The following is a 21,918-nucleotide window of genomic DNA, read 5'->3' on the forward strand; positions in this document are numbered from 1 at the left end:
AAAACTGTTATTCTTGCAATTAAAATTTTTTTAAATATTATTCAAAGTTACCATAATATGTGTACAAAGGCTTAAAACAATTAATTCAGAAGTTTTCTCAGGAAATTTTTTTTAAAAACCTCATTTTTCAGGGCTTCTAACTAGATGTAACCCCTTAAACCGACTTCGAACGACAGCTGGTTTATTATGAGGAGCTTTTTTCATGGCAGAAATACATTCGGAGGTTTGCCATTATCTGCCGAGGGGCGACCGTTATTAAAAAAATGGTAATACAAAACAGAAATATTGTTGGAATGATCTTTTATGAAGTGAAACTTCTTAGGCGTCGATGGGCGAGCGAGAATGGAGAGTAAAATTTCAAGACCATACAACGTTTTGGGCATTTTCGTTCCGCGATAGAGAAAAAAGATATAACGTAGAGGAAAAGGAGAGAGAGAGAGAGCTATACCTTATACGCATCTTAGATACACTTTGGGCTATTTTTCCTGAGTTTTTCTTTGTAGTTGCTAATTTCTACTGAGAAATAACACTGCCCACTTTTTGGCGCTTATTTGTTGGTGCAAACTTGTAGGAAATATATTTTTGGTGCCTACTTTGTGGCGTTATATTTCCTTGGTGCCTACTGGTTGGCTCGTTTTTTGGTCCCAATTTTTTTGGCGTTTTTTTTCTGCCTACTTCCTGGCGCTTGTGCGTACTATAAAGTGCTATCCATTCCGGCGTCGGATTTATTGGTATTGCCTTGCGGTAATTTGTGCCGTTGCTGCGGTATTGGAATCGAGTAACCGCAATTGCCACTAAGGCCTAAAACCTCAACAAAGGCTATGTTCAGAAACGCATTATAATGCGCAGTACTTGCAGCGCTGGCAGCACTGTCAATGTGACAATTCATGCAACTGATAGATTTGTTGAAAAATTGCAAATAGATTTGTTGCATTTATGAACGCGCTGTACAGTAAAATGGAATTGTTACTAAGTTTGGTCATGGACGATGTATGTGAGGAAAAAACCGATAGTATTTTATTAAATTTAAGAAAAAAAACCGTGTAAAGCTTAAAAGAAGGACATATCTTGTCAAAAGTTTAATATCAAAACGGAAAATACCCAAAAATAAATTTAAATCTTTATTAACATACCCAAAGTCCTCAAACCGTTAGCCGGTAGCATTTGAGACAAAGACAAAGAAATATTGCTGGCGAAATTTGAAACAAATAGGCTGTCTAGTTCTGGATTATGCAGCGCCCAATAAGCTTCAAACCTTCAGGACAGCCATGGCATGACAGATTGCCTCCTGATACCTTCCCTGCACCACCTCCGCAGCTGGGCTACCATGCTCCCGGTTAAGAAGCAAGTAATTCAACAGGGTTGCTGTCATAGGAAAAATTCCTGCAGGCACTTGGTTTAGGCTGAGCCACATTCGAAGCGAGCCAGAACGCATCTCCTCAAAAATACTACCGAAAACCAAATCGACAAGGATTTATATCCGTCCAAGCAGCGTCACCTTAGCAGTATTTCCCGTAAAAATATGGGAACAACAACAGTATAATGGAAGTCTCTTACCACCATCCTAAACTCGCGACACCCGAATGCCGGTATCGTCTCTGGTGGCTGGGGGAGTTTCGAGATATAGAAGTTAAAAAGCAAGGGTGAAAGGCCAACACGCTGCGGAACTCCTTGCTTTATTTTCCTCGGTTTTGACATTTTGTCTCGAAATAGCATCGACGAATGACAACCACTCAGGTAGTTTGCGGTCAACCTCTTCATGCCTGGCGGGAGTGTCGACTGTAAGATATCATCTAGTAGCGTGGCATGGCGGACTGTATCGAACGCCCTTTTTAGGTCCAAAGCTACTAGGACAGTCCTCCCGCAGGAGCCCGCGGTTTATCTGAGTGTTAATGATGGTGAGTGCTGTGGTGGTGCTGTGCACTCTTCGGCAGCCGTGCTGGTGTGAGGCTGGGGTCAGATGTTTCGTGTAGAGTGGGAATAGAGGGGCTTCAAGACTCTTCACTATTGGGGAAAGAGAGTTATCGGACGACAAGAATCCCCTTGGTTGACGGGTTTCCCAGGTTTCAGTAGTAGGACCACTCTCCCTGATTTCCACGTGTCAGGAGTAGAGTGGCTATAGATATATTGAATAGCCTTGTGAGGTATTCTACTCCCAATGGACCCAGCTTTTTCAACAACAGCATGTTTAGTCCGTCAGGGCCAATGGCAGGAGAAAGCAAGTGGCGTGGCGCAATGTTGTTCGTCAGTTTGTCTAGTCGTCTGGTGGCACTACGCTTGGATCTGTCGGCCGGAGGATGCAGAAGGAATTGCCAGCTAAAATAGCTCGCGCATCTCTTCGGATTCGACGAAGTACAACAGTTGTAGGTGATATCCAACTTGTCGTTGTGCTTGGTTGGGTTCGACAGGGACCTTAAGGTGGAACAGAGCTTACTCAAGCCATAGGTGAAGCTGCGGGACTTCAAGTGCTCTTCCCATTTGGCCCGCTTCTGTTGGGCTACCAGATCCTTTATGCAAGGACCCCCGGGATCGGACACGCTCGTTTTCCAGAACACCTGCTTCAGCTGGAAAATTGGGTTGTTGTTGTTGTTGTAGCAGTACCTTTGCCCTGTCAGTGTAGTGTAATCACCCGTCGTCTTCGTCTAGCTCATCTAACGATAGGCCCAGGAAACATGCTGTTTCGACGGGTTGGGTCCAGAGAGAGAGAGGTGTTAGATGAGTGGGTTTGATGGGGCATGTGAAAAGGTGGTTAGTGTCGTGCGGAGTACCTTTACATGCCGGACATATGTTTAGTATAGGAGTTTAACCTGCTACAGTATCCAGAACGTAGTTGTGCCAAGGTTACGCGAGACTCTCGGGGAAGTTGGAGCTCTTCGTCTGCAATTGGTGGTGGTTGGACTCCGATAACGGCATTCGGAGGTCGGGAGCTTAAGAAGGTGGTAAGTGTCTCCGAATGAATGTCGCTTTTGGCCTGTCTGTCCACTGTCCGATCCCGGAGTGCTCTGTCTGTTTTGTCTAGGATCTCGTCCACGTAAATTAGGAAGTCCCTCCTGATGTGCCTGGGAGGTGGCTCAGGCTCAAGCAGTTGTCTGCATGGGTGAGGCCTACGGTAGCACCCTGACAGGAACTGCTTGCTGAGCAGTTTGTTGTGCTCCATAAAAGCAGCATCTGTGCCTAATTGTGAAGGGGTTAGAGGGCGGACGTCAGGAGGCAACCCGTCGCTGTCCGAATGGCAGTGTTTTGGCATGCCTGAAGCTTTATCCACTGCGAATCACTGGTTCCAGGCGACCAGACAGGCGCAGCATAGTTAAGAACCGGTCGGCCTATAGCTTTGAAAGTCGATAGCAACATTTCTTTGCCTTTGCCCCGAGTGCTGCCGGCAAGCGACTTGAGGACCTTGTTGCGACTCTGTACTTTCGTTGCAATAGCGATTGTATGCGCTGAGAAGGAGAGCAAGCTGTCAAAGGAGACTCCCAATATTCTGGGGTTGTTTACCGTCGGTATTGGGGTATCATCGACGTGTACCTGAAGTTGCAGCTTGACCTCCTTTGTCTAGGTGGTGAAAAGGGTCGCCGTGGATTTAGTGGGAGAGGTGGTTGTTGTTGTTTGTTATTTTTAACAGCATAGTTAGCCCTGTCAGTGTAAGTATATCATCAGTCGTCTTCGTCTAGCTCATCTAGGGGTAGGCCCAGGAAACATGCTGTTTCGACAGGTTGGGTCCAGAGAGAGGGGGGTTAGATGAGTCTGATTGAGAGGGCATGTGAAGAGGTGGTTAGTGTCGTGCGGGGTACCTTCACATGCCGGACATGTGTTTGGTATGTCGGGGTCGATTCTGGATAAGTAGGAGTTTAACCTGCTACAATATCCAGAACGTAATTGTGCCAATGTTACACGAGTCTCACGGGGAAGCTGGAGCTCTTCATCTGCAATGGGTGGTGGTTGGACTCCGATTACGGCATTCACGGGACGGGAGTTCATGAAGGTGGTAACGGACTCCCGGTGAATGTCGTTTATTGACTGTCTAAATACTGTCCGGTCCAGTAGGTTTCGGTCAGTTTTGTCCTGGAGTTCGTCAGCGTAGTTGAGGAGGTGTCTCCTGACGTGCCTGGGAGGCGGCTCAGGCTCAAGCAGGTGTCTGCAGGGGTGAAACCTGCGGTAACACCCCAGCAGGAACTGCTTGCTGAGCAATTTGTTGTGCTCCGCGACTGGGAGCATTTGTGCCTCGCTGTGCAGGTGTTGTATGGGTGACATCAGGAGGCACCCGGTCGCTGTCCGAATGGCGGTATTTTGACATGTCTGAAGCTTTATCCACTGCGAATCACTAGTACCAGGCGACCAGACAGGCGCAGCATAGTTTAGAACCGGCCGGCCAATTGCCTTAAATGTCGAAAGCAACAGTTCTTTGTCTTTGACCCAAGTGCTGCCGGCCAGCGATTTGAGGACCTTGTTGCGATTTTGGACTTTAGTGGCAATTGCGGTTGTATGCGCAGAGAAGGAGAGCAAGCTGTCAAAGGTTACACCCAAAATTTTGGGGTTATTCACAGTCGGAATTGGTGTGTCGTCGACTTTTACCTTAAGGGACAGCTTGACCTCCTTTGTCCAGGTGGTGAATAGGGTCGCCGTGGACTTGGTGGGGGAAAGTTGGAGATTCCTCGCAGTGAAAAAGCGAGAAAGGTCGGTGAGGTAGTTGTTCACTTTGGAACACAGGCCATCGATGTCATTGCCCGACGCCATTATCGTGCAATCGTCAGTATGAGATCAGGGAAACTCCCGCTGGTGGTTGGGGGAGCTTCGAGATGTAGAAGTTAAAAAGCAAGGGTGAAAGGACATCACCCTGCGGTACGCCTTGCTTAATCTTCCTCTGCTTTGACATTTGATCTCGAAAAATCACTGACGAGTGCCGACCGCTCAGGTAGTTCGCGGACCACCTCTTCAGCCCTGGCGGGAGTGTCGACTGATAAATATCATCTAGTAGCGTGGAATGGCTGACTGTATCGAAAGCCTTCTTTAGGTCCAACGCTACTAGGACAGTCCTCTCGCAGGGGCGGTTTTGGTTAAGCCCGCGATTTATCTGGGCGTTTATGGCGGTGAGTGCCGTGGTGGTGCTGTGCACTCGTCGGAATCCGTGCTGATGTGGGGCTGGGGCCAGGTGTGTCGTGTAGAGTGGGAGTAGGAGGGCTTCAAGTGTCTTCACTACTGGGGAAAGGAGAGTTATCGGACGATAAGACTCCCCTTGGTTGGCGGGTTTCCCAGGTTTCAATAGTGGGACCACTCTCCCTGCTTTCCACTTGTCAGGGATGATGAGAGTGGCCAGAGACAAATTGAAGACCCTTGTGAGGTATCCTGCTTCCAGGGGTCCCAGATGCTTCAGCATCAGCGCGTTTAGTCCGTCAGGGCCAATGGCTTTCGATGATTTCGACTTGTTGATGGCCCCCTGAACCTCATCACCGGAGAAAGTAAGTGGCGCACTGTCATTCGTCAGTTTGTGCAGCCTTCTGGTAACACGACGTTTGGTTCTGTCGCCCGGAGGATGCAGTGTAAACAGCCGGCTAAAATAGCTCGCGCATCTCTTCGGGTCCGACGAAGTACAACCGTTGAAGGTGATAGCCACCTTGTCGTTGTGTTTCGTCGGGTTCGACAGGGACTTAACGGTGGACCAGAGCTTACTCACTCCGGAGGTGAGGTTACAAGTCTTCAGGTGCTCAACCCATTTAGTCCGCTTATGTTGATTTACCAGTTGCCGGATCTCCAAATTGAGATCCCTTATGCGGGGATCCCCGGGATCGGCCTGGCGTAGGTGGTCACGCTCGTTTGCTAAACTGGCTGCTTCTGCTGGGAAATGAGTACGGATGTCCTTATAGCATCCAGCTGGGATGAAGCGAGCCGCAGCAGCTGTGAGCACCTTGCGGAATGCGCGTTCGCCAACGTGCACATCAGAGGGGATGGGAAGAGCGGCGAAGGTGTCCTCGGTGAATTCCGCGAAGCCGGCCCAGTTAGCTTTTTTAAAGTTAAAATAGGGCCGGTGATTCGCGGAAACGAAGTCGGCAGGTCTCTCAATCGAGACGATAAGGGGCAAGTGGTCTGATGCAAGCGATAGCATAGGTCGCCACGTTATGCTATTTATCAGACCCGCGCTAGCTATTGTTAGGTCAGGCGAGCTGCTACAATTGCCCACTACCCTGGTGAGGGCGTCGCCGTTCACAGTGCTGAATGTCGAGTCGTCTATCTGCTCTGCCAATTGCTGTCCCCTACGATCATTTGGCAGGCTTGAATGCCAAAGATCGTGATGCGCATTAAAGTCACCTACAACCAATCGGTTTTCACCTCTGATGAGCGCACCTATATCAGGGTGATATCCTGCCGGGCAGCAGGTGACAGGGGGTATATATACATTAAAGATTTCGAGCTCGGAATCGCCTGACCGGACAGCTATGCCTTGACATTCTAAAGTGCTGTCCCTGCGGTCGATTCCTTCATCGATGAGACGATACTGCACTGTGTGGTGGACTATGAACGCTAGGCCACCACCATTGTCTCGCTCGCGATCGTGTCTGTGCACGTTATAGCCATCCCTGGTGATCAGAGATGACCTAGCGTGCAACTTTGTTTCCTGGACCGCAGCTATTTTGATACTGTGCCGGCTCATAAAGTCGACTATCTCGTCGACCTTACTCGTAAGTCCGTTGCAGTTAAACTGGAGAAGCTTGAAGCTTCTCGGTGAGGTCAGTGTAATCCGGGGGGTGAGGGACGCGTGGGGTTGTCTACGTTGGACCTGCTGCGCAATCCACTGTGGTTGTTGCGGCCTGATGGTGGTGGGCGGCCTCGCCTCCGGGGGCGGTAGTGGGTGCAGAGCTCTGCAGCAGGGGGCAACGTAGGCAGTTGTCCACTCACGGGTGGTGCGCAGGCCGGAACATCTCCGAAAATGGCACCAGCCACTGCAGGAATTGCATTGGACTGATACCAGATTCCGAGGTATTACGGTCTGACACACGGAACAGGCTGTACGGGGGACCAGGAGCTGCTGGTTTGTCCCCGCACTGGGGTTGGAGCAGGAAGGGATGGGAGGGGTTGAAGGGGAGTTGTGTTGCTCCGATAGGCTCCTCACCGTGGAGGTGTGGGTTGTGGTGGCGGTTGGTAGTGCCGGCCTATCAGGGGGTGTGGTAGCCGTGGAGGCATCAGACGCCTGTTGGCGGAAGCAACACGTGGCCACATACCGTGTGGACCACTCCCTGTGCGACTTAAGGTCTGAGCAGGTCTTAAGGTGGCTCCACCCGTTGCACTTATTGCACCTAACCGAGGTGGAGTTCGGGTGGAGCCGTTGATGGCAGACGCAGCAGTAGAATACTTCTGGCCCAGGGTTGGATTCGACTCCAGCCCTGAGGAGAAGCATTTGGAGCAGGTTTGCTGCGAGAGTTTGCTCCTGTGACGTAAAGGGTGGGGTGATATACGATACACTAGACAGGGCTAGTGTACTGGGGCGGCAGCCCTTGGTCGGGAAAAACCCGAGTCATTCCGGTAACGTAGAACCGGCTGCCATGGGAATGGTGGAGGTGGGAGGTGGTCGTTTACATTGGTGCATACGTCATCAATGTTATTGCCCGACGCCATTATCGTACAGTCGTCGTCTTATGAGACCAGGGAGACTCCCTCTGGTGGTTGGGGGAGTTTCGAAATATAGAAATTAAAAAGCAAGGATGAAAGGACAACACCCTGCGGTACTGGGAAATTGGGTCGTATGTCCCGATGACGACCGATAACTACACCACGCTGGCAAGACTTGCTGAACTCCTACAATAACAACAACTGCCCAAGCATTGGCTTTCAGTAAATAAACAAGAAATTTACAATTTGTATCTTAGAAAATTTATTTTTTTCCATTTATTTTAACATATGCAATTGGCCATTTTTGTTAAATCCATCTTTTTAGTGCTATTAGTCTTTTGCAATTTGTAGTTTTGTATGAAAGTGTGTCTATAAATGCAAGGAAATATATTTATATAATTGAAATAATTACGCATTAAACTTAAAAATATAGAGAGCCGCAGGCTATGATGTGTACTGCCAAAATAAGATTCATTTAATGCTTTTTATTGCATTGGTAAGTAAAAATAGCGCCGTTCATAAAAAAAAGTTGTACAAAATTTGTTGATTGGAAAGCTTTTTTTGTGAAATCAACATTACGCTCGAACTAATGGCTATTCTAATAAGTAAAATATTACCGATTTTTAGTTAACTTTGAGGATTCTGTTCGTTAAATGTACATTCATTTGTAGATTCTATGATTTGTAACTGCACCTTCTTCTTCAAAAAGTTTCTAACGTAGTTTTGTTCCGACACATTTTTAAGGATTTCAAAAAGTGTACATTCAAACAATAAATAAGCACCGCTTTTAGTAACTTCAATTCCAAAACAATCAGATATACAAAACTGTCGTACAACTTAAAGGATCATATATTTTATTTGATTTTTTTCAATACTATGTGAGTACTGCACTGGTTAGAGCACTGTTATTTAGACGGCGCTGCATTCACACACCACGATTTCGCAAGTCCTTCACCTTATAAATGCGCACCAGCCAATGTTCTGTAGTGTAGGCCTCCTCCAATACATCGAGCTCAAAGTCTTTATTGCCAATTTCAGCAGCACGCACTCGATCGTAACCGGGTGGTTTTCCGCCTTCGGTGTACACCTGCCCAAAGCGATAGTAGCACATCTTATACATGAGGCAATTGAGCAGCGTTGGTGAACCCTCTTTGTCGACACGGAACTCGCCATTGGCGGCATAATAATCACGCTCTTTGATGTGTGCACCGCGATCTGTACTACCGCCGATGCGTACCATCCACAAAAATTTGTTTATATCGTCCGATGAGTAACCGGTCAAACCACCAAAGATCACTAGCACATAGTCAACGTCTAATTCGCGCATGATTTCGTATGCTTTCTCCTCAGACGATGCCATCGCTTGACCGACGCGTGATATATGCGTATTATTCCAGGTGTTGTTATCCACCAGTATGGTGCGATTGGCCATTGCAGTAATTTGATAGCCATAATCCCACCACGACATGATGCGCGCATCCTAAATAAGAAGAGAATATGCAGTTTAGTGTAATGACACACAAACAAAATGCAAAATAATTGAATCATGAACCAACAGTCAGCTAGTTTTTAAGTACTCATGCGTGTTTCATACTCTTCCTATCAAGAATTTCAAGTATTCATCATGTGAAAAATAGAATAGAGAATCGATAAAATCATAAAATTCAACTCACCTCAGGTGTGTTCATCTGCAACCAGTAGTAGGCCTCCCGAAAATCATCGAATATGATACGTCCACCATCGTGTGAGCGTGCACTAAGCACAATACTGGGCGATGAATATGCCTCCGATGTGACCCATGTGCAATGGAAGGTATAAACAATGAGCATAAAAGTGATTATGCCAACAAAACCGATAGCAACTTCGCTCTTTACGCCACTGCTCTGCTGTTCGAGTTTCTTATATTGACGCTTACTTTCAATAGGTTTCGAAGAGCCGGCGTCTATACACTTTATGTACTTCGATAGCAGATGCGATGTGGTTATGCCGGATAAAACGCACATAACTGGCGCTAGCACAAGCATTAAACGCACCATGACGCCCTGCAGAAGAAAACGTAAATATAGAGCGGTGAAAAAACATAAAAACCGTTAGACTTACTGCAAAATAAATACTGGTCACGCCATAGAGAATGATGAAGATATTAGAATCAGTCAGTTTGGAGAAGCAGAAGTACAAGCCAGCTGGGAAGAGAAACACCAATATCTGGAAGTAAGAAAATTAAATATAATGGAATTTATAATCCCAGGAATAGTTTTCATGTAGCCAAAGATCATCAGCGATCAAAGTGTGAGGTAATCAATTTGTGATAAACAGCAACAGGTGAATCGAAATTCACGCCTGCCTTGTTTACGGACATTAAAGCGCACTCATCCAAGAATTTTTGTCATCAACGTAAATGCGATATTCAATGTATATAAAAAAAATATATAAAAAAATAAAAAAAATATATAAAAAAATAAAAAAAATATATAAAAAAATAAAAAAAATATATAAAAAAATAAAAAAAATATATAAAAAAAATAAAAAAATATATAAAAAAAAAATAAAAATATATATAAAAATATATAAAAAAAATATAAAAAATATATAAAAAAATATAAAAAAATATAAAAAAATGTAAAAAAATATATAAAAAAATATATAAAAAAATATATAAAAAATATAAACAACAAATATAAAAAATATATTTACATATTAAAAAAATATAATAAAAATATATAAAAAAATATAAAAAAGAAAATAATATAAAAAATAAAAAAATATATATATTAAAAAAAAAAATACAATATAAAAATAAAAAAAGGAAAAAAATTAAAAATTTATATGTATAAAAAAAATAAAAAATATATATAAAATACAATTTATATAAAAAAGTATATAAAAAAAATGAAAAAAAATATAAAAAATATATAAAAACATATATAAAAAAATATAAAAAATATATAAAAACATATATAAAAAAATATAAAAAATATATATAAAAAACTATAAAAAAATTAAAAAAAAAAATTAAAAAAAAAAAAATAAGAAAAAAATATAAAAACATATATAAAAAAATATATATAAAAAAAATAAAATAAAAAAAAAAGAAAATAAAAAAATATAATGAGATTTATTAAAACAAATATATAAACAATTTCTGAAGGGTTTTCCAATAACAGGTGTTACAATTGATTGGATTGCGCTATTGATCTGGACAACGTTTATTTTCAACAAGGCGGCGCTACGTGCCACACAAGCAACGAAACCATTGATCTTTTACCGAGAAAGTTTCCGGGCCCCGTTATCTCTCGAAGAGGTGATCACAATTGGCCACCGAGATCTTGCGATTTAACACCTAGTGACTTTTTCCTTTGCGGCGCCACGTGAAAGAGAAGGTCTACGCCAACAGCCCATGGTCGATTCAAAGATGGATTTCGTGAGGCTATAGGGACTTTGCAATTCGGTTATGGAAAATTTCGGGGTCGTGGTGGTCATTTGCCTGAATTTTTTTCCATTATTAACGGCATACCTTCCTCTTTATAATGAAATAAGCATCCAATCAATTATATTAAAAAATAGCATTTTTCTTTGAATATCAAAATAACACCTCTTATTAAAAACCCTTTATATAAAAAATTATAATAAAAAAATTAAAAAATAATAATAAAAAGAATATAAAAAATAGACAAAAAAACATTTAAAACAATATAAAAAAAATTTCAAAAAATTAAAAAACATAAAAAATCTATACTATAAAGGTGAATGTCTGTATGTTGACCGCGCATCACTACGAAACGACAACACCAAATGACGTAAAAATGTTTCCACATTCATATTTTCACCCAATGAAGGTTATAGGCATGTTTTTATGATGGAACTCCCTTCCCACAGCCCCCAGACCGCACCACCACCATTCGTCACTAATGATCGAATATTTGCTTAAATTTAATCGAAAAAATCTAAGTTTTTCCTATTTCCCACTATTTATAGCCCACTCTAGACTTCATAATCCGCATAAGCTGTTCAACTATGACCCAAATGCAAAGTTCAAAAACGGTTTGAGATAGAAAATTAATAAAAATAATTTTGCTTGATATTTTTCTGATTGGTTATTTTGATTTTATTCAACGAGGCTTGGCAACGGATGCCGGGTATTGTAATATTATGGTTATTAATAAAAAAATATTTTATATGAAATTATTGTTTGTCATTCTTTTATACGAGTATACTACATATCCTAAAACCCTCAAAACTACTCCTATGCGAGCGGGGCCGCGGGTTAAAGCTAGTAAAAATATAAAAAACGATTAAAATAAAATATAAAAAAAATAAAATATAAAAAAAATAAAATATAAAAAAATAAAATATAAAAAAAATAAAATATAAAAAAAATAAAATATAAAAAAAATAAAATATAAAAAAAATAAAATATAAAAAAAATAAAATATAAAAAAAATAAAATATAAAAAAAAATAAAATATAAAAAAAATAAAATATAAAAAAAATAATTTAAAAAAAAGTATAAAAAAATAAAATATAAAATTAAAAAACAAAATTAAATAAAAACTAAAAAAAATAAAAAACAAAATTAAAAAAAATTATTTAAAAAAAATAGCAATAACATACCTGCAAATCAAAGTAGAATGACGACCATGATGTGGGCTGATGCTCTGACACAGACGCGATGATTGGAATGTGGTTCTTTGCGTATGAAGGATCAAGCAGAGAATAGAAACGACCAGTCCAGGGCGACACTTTGCCAGTGATTGTCAGCACAGTGCCAATTAAAAGCACTGCAGTTAGTACGGCAGACACCAATGCTTTAAACAGTACTTCGAAGTTTTCTTTCGACAGCCGTGCGCGCAGGAAATCAACGAATGCGTGAATTTGGCACAAGCCGAAAGTGCCAAGTGCCTAAAATAAAGCAGAAAATAAAATATATCAATAGTATTTCCTTATGCACAGAGCAAAAAGTGTGCAAATTTCAGTTTTCTCAGCTTAGTGTTTAGTACTCATGTACGTTTCATACTCTTCCTATCAAGAAATTACAGTGGTCATCATTAAAATGCATGAAATAGATGCCTACCCATATACATATATATATAAATACGAAAAAAGGTAACGAATTGAACTCACCAACATGTGTTCGGAACTTTGTATTGGCTGAAAGCCGACAAAAGAAATCTGCATCGAGAGTATTGTGCCTACACAATACAGCGTACTGTAGGCAACATAAATGCGATGCGAGAACCGGCCGGTGATCATCAGTGCCAACACGTGCAATGGTATCAAATTGATGAGGAACACATAACCACCCCACGAGGAGACCATGTAGAAATATGCCAATGCTGACATGGCAGACCAAAAAATGGCGCCACTTTTGACTGCCTTAATCCACAAATAGTAGGTTAGCAGCATGCAGAAGATAGCGATGCCCTCATTGTCATAGGAGCCAGCTACAGAACGCGATATATAACCGGGCACTATTGCTATGAGCGCAGCTGCAACCAAACCGGCGCCAGTACTCTGCAAGGGAAAGGTATAAAAATATAATCAACTTTTCTTTTTTTTTTAAATAATGGCATAAATGCTCAATAATTCAAAAGGTATATGATTAACCACGTGTTTCTACCTCCTACCATACATAACCTAATTTTTAAACGTTTACTTTGGTACTTACATGTATTTCCTTTGTTAGCGCATAGGTAACCAGTGTGGTCAGTGAGGAGAAAAAGGGCGCCAGAAACACGCACACATTCCTAATCTCAATGGTTATGTTCAACAACCACATTAGCCTGTAAAGGGCTGCAGCCGTCACCATCAGCCCAGGATAAATGGTGCCACCAATAATGCGCCCCAGCGGATACCATGCTCGGTCATCAAACCAATTGTGAAATTTGTAAAAGCCTTGTTCAGCCAGAAACCGCGTGGTGCGGTAATTGAAGTATGGATCAAATTCATGAATGACACTTTCAAAACGCAGCACCGAGAACAGACGTGTAGCGAACGCTGTAAAGAACAAATGGAAATGAATCCAAGTAATAAGCAAAGCACGAAAGCACTCAAGAAACTCAAGAATGATAGAATACTCAATGATAGAATGAACGATACAGGTACTCAATTCGCCTTGGAAAGCACTCTGGCATCAAGGCGAATTGAGTGTTATAGTATTTGAGCGAGAATGCCACATGACAGCAATAGCAAATTGAGTGGAATTACAAAACAATTGAATTTTTTATATTTCCAAAGCACATTTAGAAATTATACATAAAGGCTTATATTTCTTTTGATAAATTTCCATTTGCAAATCAAATGAAATTCCACTAGCAAAGTAAATAAATTTCCCCCTTTGCTTCGCTACTAAATAGCTGTACTTACAGAGCACAGCTGCCAAAATAAGAACAGCCAATTTAATGAGATGTTCCTGCTTCTCCCAGGCCAACGCCACCCTTGACCGACTGCCACTAGTGGAAGCAGTCTCCAAGGTCATGGTGTTTAGAAAATGTTAAATCACCGCTGGTTTATACAATTATTTCGTAGAGTAGAATCACTCCTACTCAAAAACAACTTGGCGTACAAAAGCCGGCTGTGCGACGCGTCGCAGATGCCGTTGCCGCAATAAGAATTTTATGCACAAATTTTCACTATAAATAGCAAATTCGCGTTAATATTTTAGCATCACTTTGTTAAACATCACTGCAACTGTTCAAATATTATTATTCTATTCCTAAATTCTTCTATTTTAAGCTCGAATTTTGTGTTTGAAAAATTTGATTTACGCTTTCGTGGCAAAACGCCCAAGAAATATACAAGACTTCGATTGTATGGAATGTCAAATGCGGCAATGTTGTTAAAATGTGCTGCCAGATGTATTTTTGTTTAGGTAAATTAAAAACACTCACACAGTAAAAAATTTACTATATTTAAAAATGTTTCTAAAAGTGAAAGAATTACGTGTATATCTCTACTTACATGAATTTGGCTGGAATTTAGAACAATGTATATTGGGCAATATTTGGCAAACTATAATGTTTTTATTAATGAAACTTTCTGGAGATGTTAATGAGGTGTTAAGGAACACTCTTTATAACTCCAAATTATTCGGGAAATAATAATTTTTTAATTATTTGCATTCAAAATTCCCTCGGTAACTTCACTATAATTTGCCACATTACACTCTACATTTTTTTAACATTTCACTAAAATTCACCAAATATACACTCACACTCGTGTTTTTACTGATTTTTATGCTTATATTCGAATTGCTTTTATTAAAATTAAATATAAATTCATTTGTCCATGCAATCATTTTCCAATTTTAAACGCGAATAAGAAGAAGATTGGAATGAGAAAAGTATGGTGTTGCCGGATGCCTGCAAATGAAACAAAAATTAAGTATTTAAGTTTAGTGTTCATGTTGGGGATGGGGGTTATTGTGCCTCCTTACTACATACACGCATAGGATGTTTTAATTTTGGGTTCAATGGTTTTAACACGGAAAGGAGTTCTACGCAAAAAAACTGTGGATTGCGTAGCCGGAGTTGGACTGATGAGGATTATTTTTTTGAAGCGCGTCCGAAGGCCGCCCACGCGAAAAGGAGTACTACGCAAAAATATTGTGTTAATAAATTTCATTTAATTTTAATTACTTTATTATTTTTTGTGATACGCTTAATATCATTGTTTTTAAGTTTCGATGAGTTGCATGTTTTTATTTTCAAAAATATTTCTCATCTTACAATTACAGCAAAAAATACTGCAGTTTTAATGAACCTTCCACTGAACATCGCTGCATACGAACTTCGTTTTCATTTCAGGTGTATGGCAACACCAACTTTTCGCTAAATTAGAAAACTTTAACATTAAATTACTTAAAAACTATAAGCCTCCGGCAGGTTCGGTTTTCAGTTTTAAGATGGGGAAACCCCCCTCTATACCCCCTTTTAACCTTTTTTTTCAAAGCGATATACATTATACTAAAGTTTATGAATTTTCCTTGAATCGGACAGCAAATAGAGTGAGATTTTTCGACGCATGTTCGAAGCGTTTAAATGTTATATATATATAATTGGCGCGTACACCCTTTTTGGGTGTTTGGCCGAGCTCCTCCTCCTATTTGTGGTGTGCGTCTTGATGTTGTTCCACAAATGGAGGGGCCTACAGTTTCAAGCCGACTCCGAACGGCAGATATTTTTATGAGAAACTTTTTCATGGCAGAAATACACTCGGAGGATTGCCATTGCCTGCCGAGGGGCGACTGCTATTAGAAATGTTTTTATGAAGCGTTTAAATTAGTCTCAAGAAAAGTCTGTGCGACCCGGTATTATCTGCCCAATTTAATAATCGCCTGAATTTCTTAATTGCATAGTTTAAGTGCGTGTCTGCATATAGTAGAAATGAATATACTCGTATAATTCACGATTAATTTCTGGCGCTTCTTTAAACCTAGAACTACCAACAGTTGTTATTTCCCTATCGCTACCAAATGGGTAATTTTGACAGTTGCGATATGTAGTTGGCAAAATTTAAAAGTTGAAAGAAAAGTTTTAATAAAATAAAATATTTCATTCTAATATTGCAGACAAATGATATATACAACTATTTACACAAAAAGTAGTAATATTATTTGTTTCTTAGTCAGGTTTAGTTATTACTTGGATCACACACTTTTTGCATGCAGAAATCTTTTTCAAGGTAAATTTACCATATACATATTTTCTACAACCAACAGATATATAGTATGTATTCAAAGTTTTATTTTCATTACAAAAACCTATTTGGCCATAAGTACTGTAATACTGGGCCAACCCGTTACAGAGGTGGAAAAAACATCTAAAATACTCCGATAATCTATCAGATGTTAAGCTGATAAGAACAGATATTATACTTTGATCTTAGCTATACAACCGAGAAGTGAATGGGTTTGTGCCTCACTACCATTCGGAACTCGGAGAACGTAGGTTCGAATCTCCGTGAAACACCAAATGAAGAAAAAGTTTTTCTAATTGCGGTCGCCCCTCGGCAGGCAACGGCAAACCTCCGTGTGTATTTCTTCCACGAAAAAGCTCCTCATAAAAAAATATCTGCCGTTCGGAGTCGGCTTGAAACTGTAGGCAGTGATGGTAAATAACTTTTTGAAAAATCCCTACACAGCCCAAAAAAGGTCCCTACTTTTCCCTACGCTTACAAAAAATTTTCCCTATACAACTCCCTACATTTTTTCTCCTGTGTTTACACTATAATGAGGCACACGCAACGTCAAATTTGAATTATTTGCTTAAGTTTTGGACTTTGAGCTATTTTGACGCTTTATAATAAACACAAATTTTATTTCAAATATATATAAGTGCATATATTTATTATATTATAAAAACAAATGTAAAGAAAAATCAGCAAAAAGACTAAAAATTAGACTTTTTCATTACATTCAGCTCTGTTTAAAGCAAGGCAGAGTTTTTATTTTTTCAGAATCCGACACTGTTTCTTTTAAGAGTGGGATTAAATGATTCACCACTTGCAGCGCGACATTATGCTCAGCGAAGAACATGCTAAGTCTTAATTCGAAATTTCTGGAACCATTTGGTTTACTCAATTTTTTCTTAAAAAATCTGTTTATTTTAGGTGTCTTTTTTATTGCCTTCATATTTTTTTGGTGCATTTCTGATTCGGCGTGCTTCTGAAAATCAGACTTGCCGCAGTTCAAAACTATGTCGCACGTAGCGCATTTTCATTTGAATGGATCGTTAGACACAGCTTCCAACCAGCCACTAAAATTGTCGTCGTCAAGCCACTTGTTATTGAACTATTGTTTCCGATACTTGCATTGTTTTTCTGGTGCTCCTCCGAAGAGTCAGTCAAAGAGGTAAGTATATATGCATTTTAAATATAGAAAAAGCTAACTCTAAATTATTTGCAAACTTACTTCAAAAGTGAAAAGCACCAGAAAACTAACAATTTTCGTGCATAGAAAAAATCGCGATAGCGTTAACGAAGAAAAGAACGCTTTTAAAAGTTTTCTGCCATAAAGAAAAAAAGTCTGGCATGAAACCTTACTGCGGATTTTTATTTTAAACGAACTTTTCTAATTTTTCCCGTTATTTCAAATTTTTTTCTGTCCTTCTTGAAAATTCCTTACATTTACAGAATTTAACAAAATCTGTCCTTTTCCCTACACCCACATTTTTCGACGAAAATCCCTACATGTAGGGAATTTTCCCTACATTTACCATCACTGACTGTAGGTCCCACCATTTGTGAAACAACATCAAGACGCACACCACAAATAGGAGGAGGAGGAGCTCGGCCAAACGTCCAAAAGGGTGTAAACGCCAATTATTTATTTCTTTTATTGCGCTTTATTCAAATAATGGTTATTATCAGAAAAACAAGGAAAAAAAGTAAAATTATGTGCCAGCATCACATGACCAACAGTATAGCAAAATATTTATTAGAAGCATTTAAAAATGATTGGCATAAAAAAATATATATTTACACAAAAAAAAAAATGGAGTGGCATTGATAAAAAGTTTTAATTTTTGAGGTGAGTGAGACGAAAAAAAAAAAAAATAAAAATATGAAAACATTTAAAGAGAATTAAGAAGAAGCAAATGAAGCGTGGGTGGTTAATAATTTATTTTTGAAGACACATACATACACATGTACATATAAAGGGTATTTTATTTTTGGAGTTAAAAGTAGTAATAATCACAAGCTTCGCTTCATTGTTCGTTTTGATTGATTTTTTTTTACGAAAGCCTCGCTGGAAGCTTTGTGCTGTATCTACTTATGCACATACAAATGCACATCTAATGAAGTGGTTCAAATATTATAATTAATTATAGATTATCGTACACAAGCCGAAATACATACGTATCAAGGATGATGGAATACATCGTGCTTACGTATGCCATATGTACAAGCTGGCGCAAACTTAATCACCCAATTTTGTTTTTGAATACATTTTTTACTAAATTAGGAAAAAAATAAAAAAAAAATTTTTGAGTGATGGCAATAGTTTTTTTTTTTTTGTTCTTTACGCACTCCACTGCTTGCCTGTTTGCGTACTGCAGCTGACTAGGTCAGAAATGTCAAATATGATCGACGACGAACACCAATACCTTCAGGTAGGGTATATGTATTCATATGCAATGAATTGGCATTATACGCTTAGAAAAGTAAAATTTTCATGGAGAATTCATGATTGCAAAAAATAGTTATTAACATCAAAAGTGATATTGATATTGAAGGGGCCCTTAACAATGTTGAAGGGAAGGCAATCACTGCAACACTCACTGAGCTTGGTAGGCTTCATTGACAAAATGTTAAATAGCAGAATCATTGAAGCGAATCTAGAAGAATCGGTACTCAGGAGACTGGTGAGTAGAGGTACACCGCAAGGTGGAGTTCTCTCACCGTTTTTATGGAACACATTTGCAAATAAACTTCTGTTAATACTGGAATCAGTGGGTGGTAGGGTGATAGCCTACCACCGATGATGTTGTTATTGCTGTCTCTGGTAAATTTGTATCTACAGGGTTGGCCATATTAAACTGACCCATTGAGTAACCCTATAACTTTTTACTGTAATTTCAGATCAGCTAATGACATACCGCGTTGGAAGCGTCAGTCGAAGGAGATTTATACCATGAAACAGTACACCCCAATAGAACGCGCTGAAATTGTTCAGCTGTACATTCAAAATTCCTTCTCGATTGTAAAAACGCAACGTCATCAAATCATTATGAGTGATGAGGCCCATTTCTCCTTGAACGGAACCGTAAATAAGCAAAATTGCCGTTTCTACGCCACTGAAAACCCTCAAATTATTGAAGAGGTACCTCTCCACGACCAAAAAGTTACAGTCTGGTGTGGCATTTGCGCTGATATGGTCATTGGGCCGTTCTTCTTTGAAAATGGTCAACACCAACCATTGACCGTCAATCAAGAGCGTTATCGGGCCATGATAACCGATTTTGTGATGCCGATTGTTCGTGAAAATGGTATGGAGCACTTCTGGTTTCAGCAAGATGGCGCACCACCACACACAGCACGAGCCACCGTCAACTTATTGAAGACTTTGTTCCCTGGCCGTTTGATATCAAAAAGCGGCGATTTTGACTGGCCGCCACGATCACCGGATTTGACGCCACCGGACTTTTTTGTTTGGGGCTATTTGAAATCTAAGGTTTACGTCAACAAGCCAAAGACACTAGGCGCACTTAAGGCCAATATCCGACGGGAAATAGCCGCCATATCGGCCAAGACGCTGGCCAAAACTATGGAAAACGCCGAAAAACGGGCACATTACGCTATACGAGCTAAGGGCGACCACTTGCGCGATATCATATTCAAAAAGTGATGTAAACGAATCTCCTTGAACTAAATTAAATGTTTTTCACAATGAAACACAAAAAAATGTTTCTTTTTCCATATTTTTTTAATAATCACATGGGTCAGTTTAATATGGCCAACCCTGTATGTATACATTAGGAGACCGAATACAAAATGCTCTATATATACTTTCTAGGTGGGAAGAAGTGTGGTCTGGGAGTCAACCCAGGCAAAAAACAACTCATATTGTTCACTAGGAAACACAGAATCCCTCAGCTAAGTCCAATTATGCTCATCGGGGAAGCTCTTGTGATTTCGGAAGAAACCAAGTACTTAGGACTAAACATAGATAGGAAATTGATTTGGAAGTCAAACATCTTAGAAAGAGTTAGGAAAGCGAACCTAGCTTTTTATGCCTGTAAGAGAGCTGTAGGGAAGACCTGGGGAATTAAACCTAAGGTTGCTCATTGGTTTTATACTGCTGTCGTCAGACCTATTCTTCTATATGGAAATGTTGTCTGGTGGTATGCTATGCAGAAAAAAACCTATTCTAATTTATTGAATAAGGTGCTGAGATCATCGGAATTAGCAATATGTGGCGTCATGAAAACAACGTCATCCATGGCTTTGGACATCATATTACATCTGCCACCCCTAGATCTCTTCTGCAAATACCCAGCGGCCTGTTCCGCTTTAAGGCTCAGAGCGAGCTCTCAATGGAAGACTGTCACACAAGGCCATTCAAGCATCTTAGACTCCTATACGGATATACCCAGTGATTGCGACTATCACCCTCCCATTCTCTGCTTCGGAAGGAGTTTCTTAATGAAAATCCCTTCTAGACTGGAATGGCTTGAAGAAGATCCATCATCCAACACACCCGTTAAGATCTACACGGACGGATCTAAAATGGACACCGGTGTAGGATCAGGGTTATATTGCGAAGAGCTTTCTATCAGTGAATCCTTTAAACTACCAGATCACTGTAATTTTTTCAAGAAATAAACGCTATTCATGAAGCCTTAAGATGGTTAAAGATAAACAGAATATCATCAACAGATATCTGCATTCTATCAGACAGCCAATCTGCCCTACGGGCCCTGGATGCATTCCAAATAACATCAAGCAGTGTCTTACATTGTCGCCAATTTCTTAATGATATGGCCAAACAATATCGTATTATCTTATGCTGGGTTCCAGGCCACAGAGATATACCAGGGAATTGTAGGACTGACCAACTTGCAAGGGAAAGTACGCGTATGCCAAAGATAAATAAATTTATAGGAGTACCTCTCGCAACTTTTAAGTTTCTTGTTATGGACGCACTAGTCAATTCTGTGCTTCTTCGTGCTAGAGCAGTCTTTCCAAATAGGCAGGATTGGATCGAGAGGAAAATTTGCACCGAAGCTTGCACCTCTGTTGTTGTTGTTGTTGTTGTTGTTGTTTTAACAGCATAGTTAGCCCTGTCAGTGTAGGTATATCATCTGTCGTCTTCGTCTAGCTCATCTAGGGGTAGGCCCAGGAAACATGCTGTTTCGACAGGTTGGGTCCAGAGGGAGAGGGGGGTTAGATGAGTCTGATTAAGGGGGCATGTGAAGAGGTGGTTAGTGTCGTGCGGGGTACCTTCACATGCCGGACATGTGTTTGGTATGTCGGGGTCAATTCTGGATAAGTAGGAGTTTAACCATAACAATATCCAGAACGTAATTGTGCCAATGTTACACGAGTCTCACGGGGAAGCTGGAGCTCTTCATCTGCAATGGGTGGTGGTTGGACTCCGATTACGGCATTCACGGGACGGGAGTTCATGAAGGTGGTAACGGACTCCCGGTGAATGTCGTTTATTGACTGTCTGAATACTGTCCGGTCCAGTAGGTCTCGGTCAGTTTTGTCCTGGAGTTCGTCAGCGTAGTCGAGGAGGTGTCTCCTGACGTGCCTGGGAGGCGGCTCAGGCTCAAGCAGGTGTCTGCAGGGGTGAAACCTGCGGTAACACCCCAGCAG

At 40.4% G+C, this 21,918-nt stretch overlaps 1 protein-coding gene, 2 non-coding genes and 1 pseudogene across 3 annotated transcripts; all 4 read right to left on the reverse strand.

Annotated features, from left to right (window-relative positions):
- Positions 1-7,840: 7,840 nt before the first annotated feature.
- LOC128857951 (dolichyl-diphosphooligosaccharide--protein glycosyltransferase subunit STT3A) lies at positions 7,841-14,422 on the reverse strand. The gene is made up of 7 exons (XM_054093809.1): positions 13,966-14,422; positions 13,268-13,596; positions 12,724-13,113; positions 12,214-12,501; positions 9,703-9,807; positions 9,276-9,644; positions 7,841-9,082 (listed from the first exon to the last, which is right to left on the reverse strand). The coding sequence occupies exons 1-7, from the start codon at positions 14,075-14,077 to the stop codon at positions 8,528-8,530; spliced, it is 2,148 nt and encodes a 715-aa protein (XP_053949784.1). The 5' UTR covers positions 14,078-14,422; the 3' UTR covers positions 7,841-8,527.
- Positions 9,154-9,235, reverse strand: LOC128859411 (small nucleolar RNA Me28S-U3344). Its single transcript, XR_008454151.1, has one exon. It is a non-coding gene; the product is annotated as a small nucleolar RNA Me28S-U3344 (small nucleolar RNA).
- On the reverse strand, positions 12,574-12,655 carry LOC128859410 (small nucleolar RNA Me28S-U3344). Its single transcript, XR_008454149.1, has one exon. It is a non-coding gene; the product is annotated as a small nucleolar RNA Me28S-U3344 (small nucleolar RNA).
- Positions 14,423-16,341: 1,919 nt separating the features above from the next.
- LOC128859462 (U2 spliceosomal RNA) lies at positions 16,342-16,505 on the reverse strand (annotated as a pseudogene).
- Between the last annotated feature and the right edge of the window lie 5,413 nt (positions 16,506-21,918).

Source organism: Anastrepha ludens, chromosome 3 (assembly GCF_028408465.1).
Source record: "Anastrepha ludens isolate Willacy chromosome 3, idAnaLude1.1, whole genome shotgun sequence".
Lineage (NCBI taxonomy): Eukaryota > Metazoa > Arthropoda > Insecta > Diptera > Tephritidae > Anastrepha > Anastrepha ludens.

Excerpts from the sequence above, each read along its gene's own strand:
- LOC128857951 (XM_054093809.1), bottom strand. The coding sequence starts at position 14,077 with ATGACCTTGGAGACTGCTTCCACTAGTGGCAGTCGGTCAAGGGTGGCG. Across the intron at positions 9,645-9,702 it reads TGACCAGTATTTATTTTGCA|GGCGTCATGGTGCGTTTAAT; the intron begins GTAAGTCTAACG and ends TTTCTTCTGCAG. Across the intron at positions 9,083-9,275 it reads TGCAGATGAACACACCTGAG|GATGCGCGCATCATGTCGTG; the intron begins GTGAGTTGAATT and ends CTTCTTATTTAG.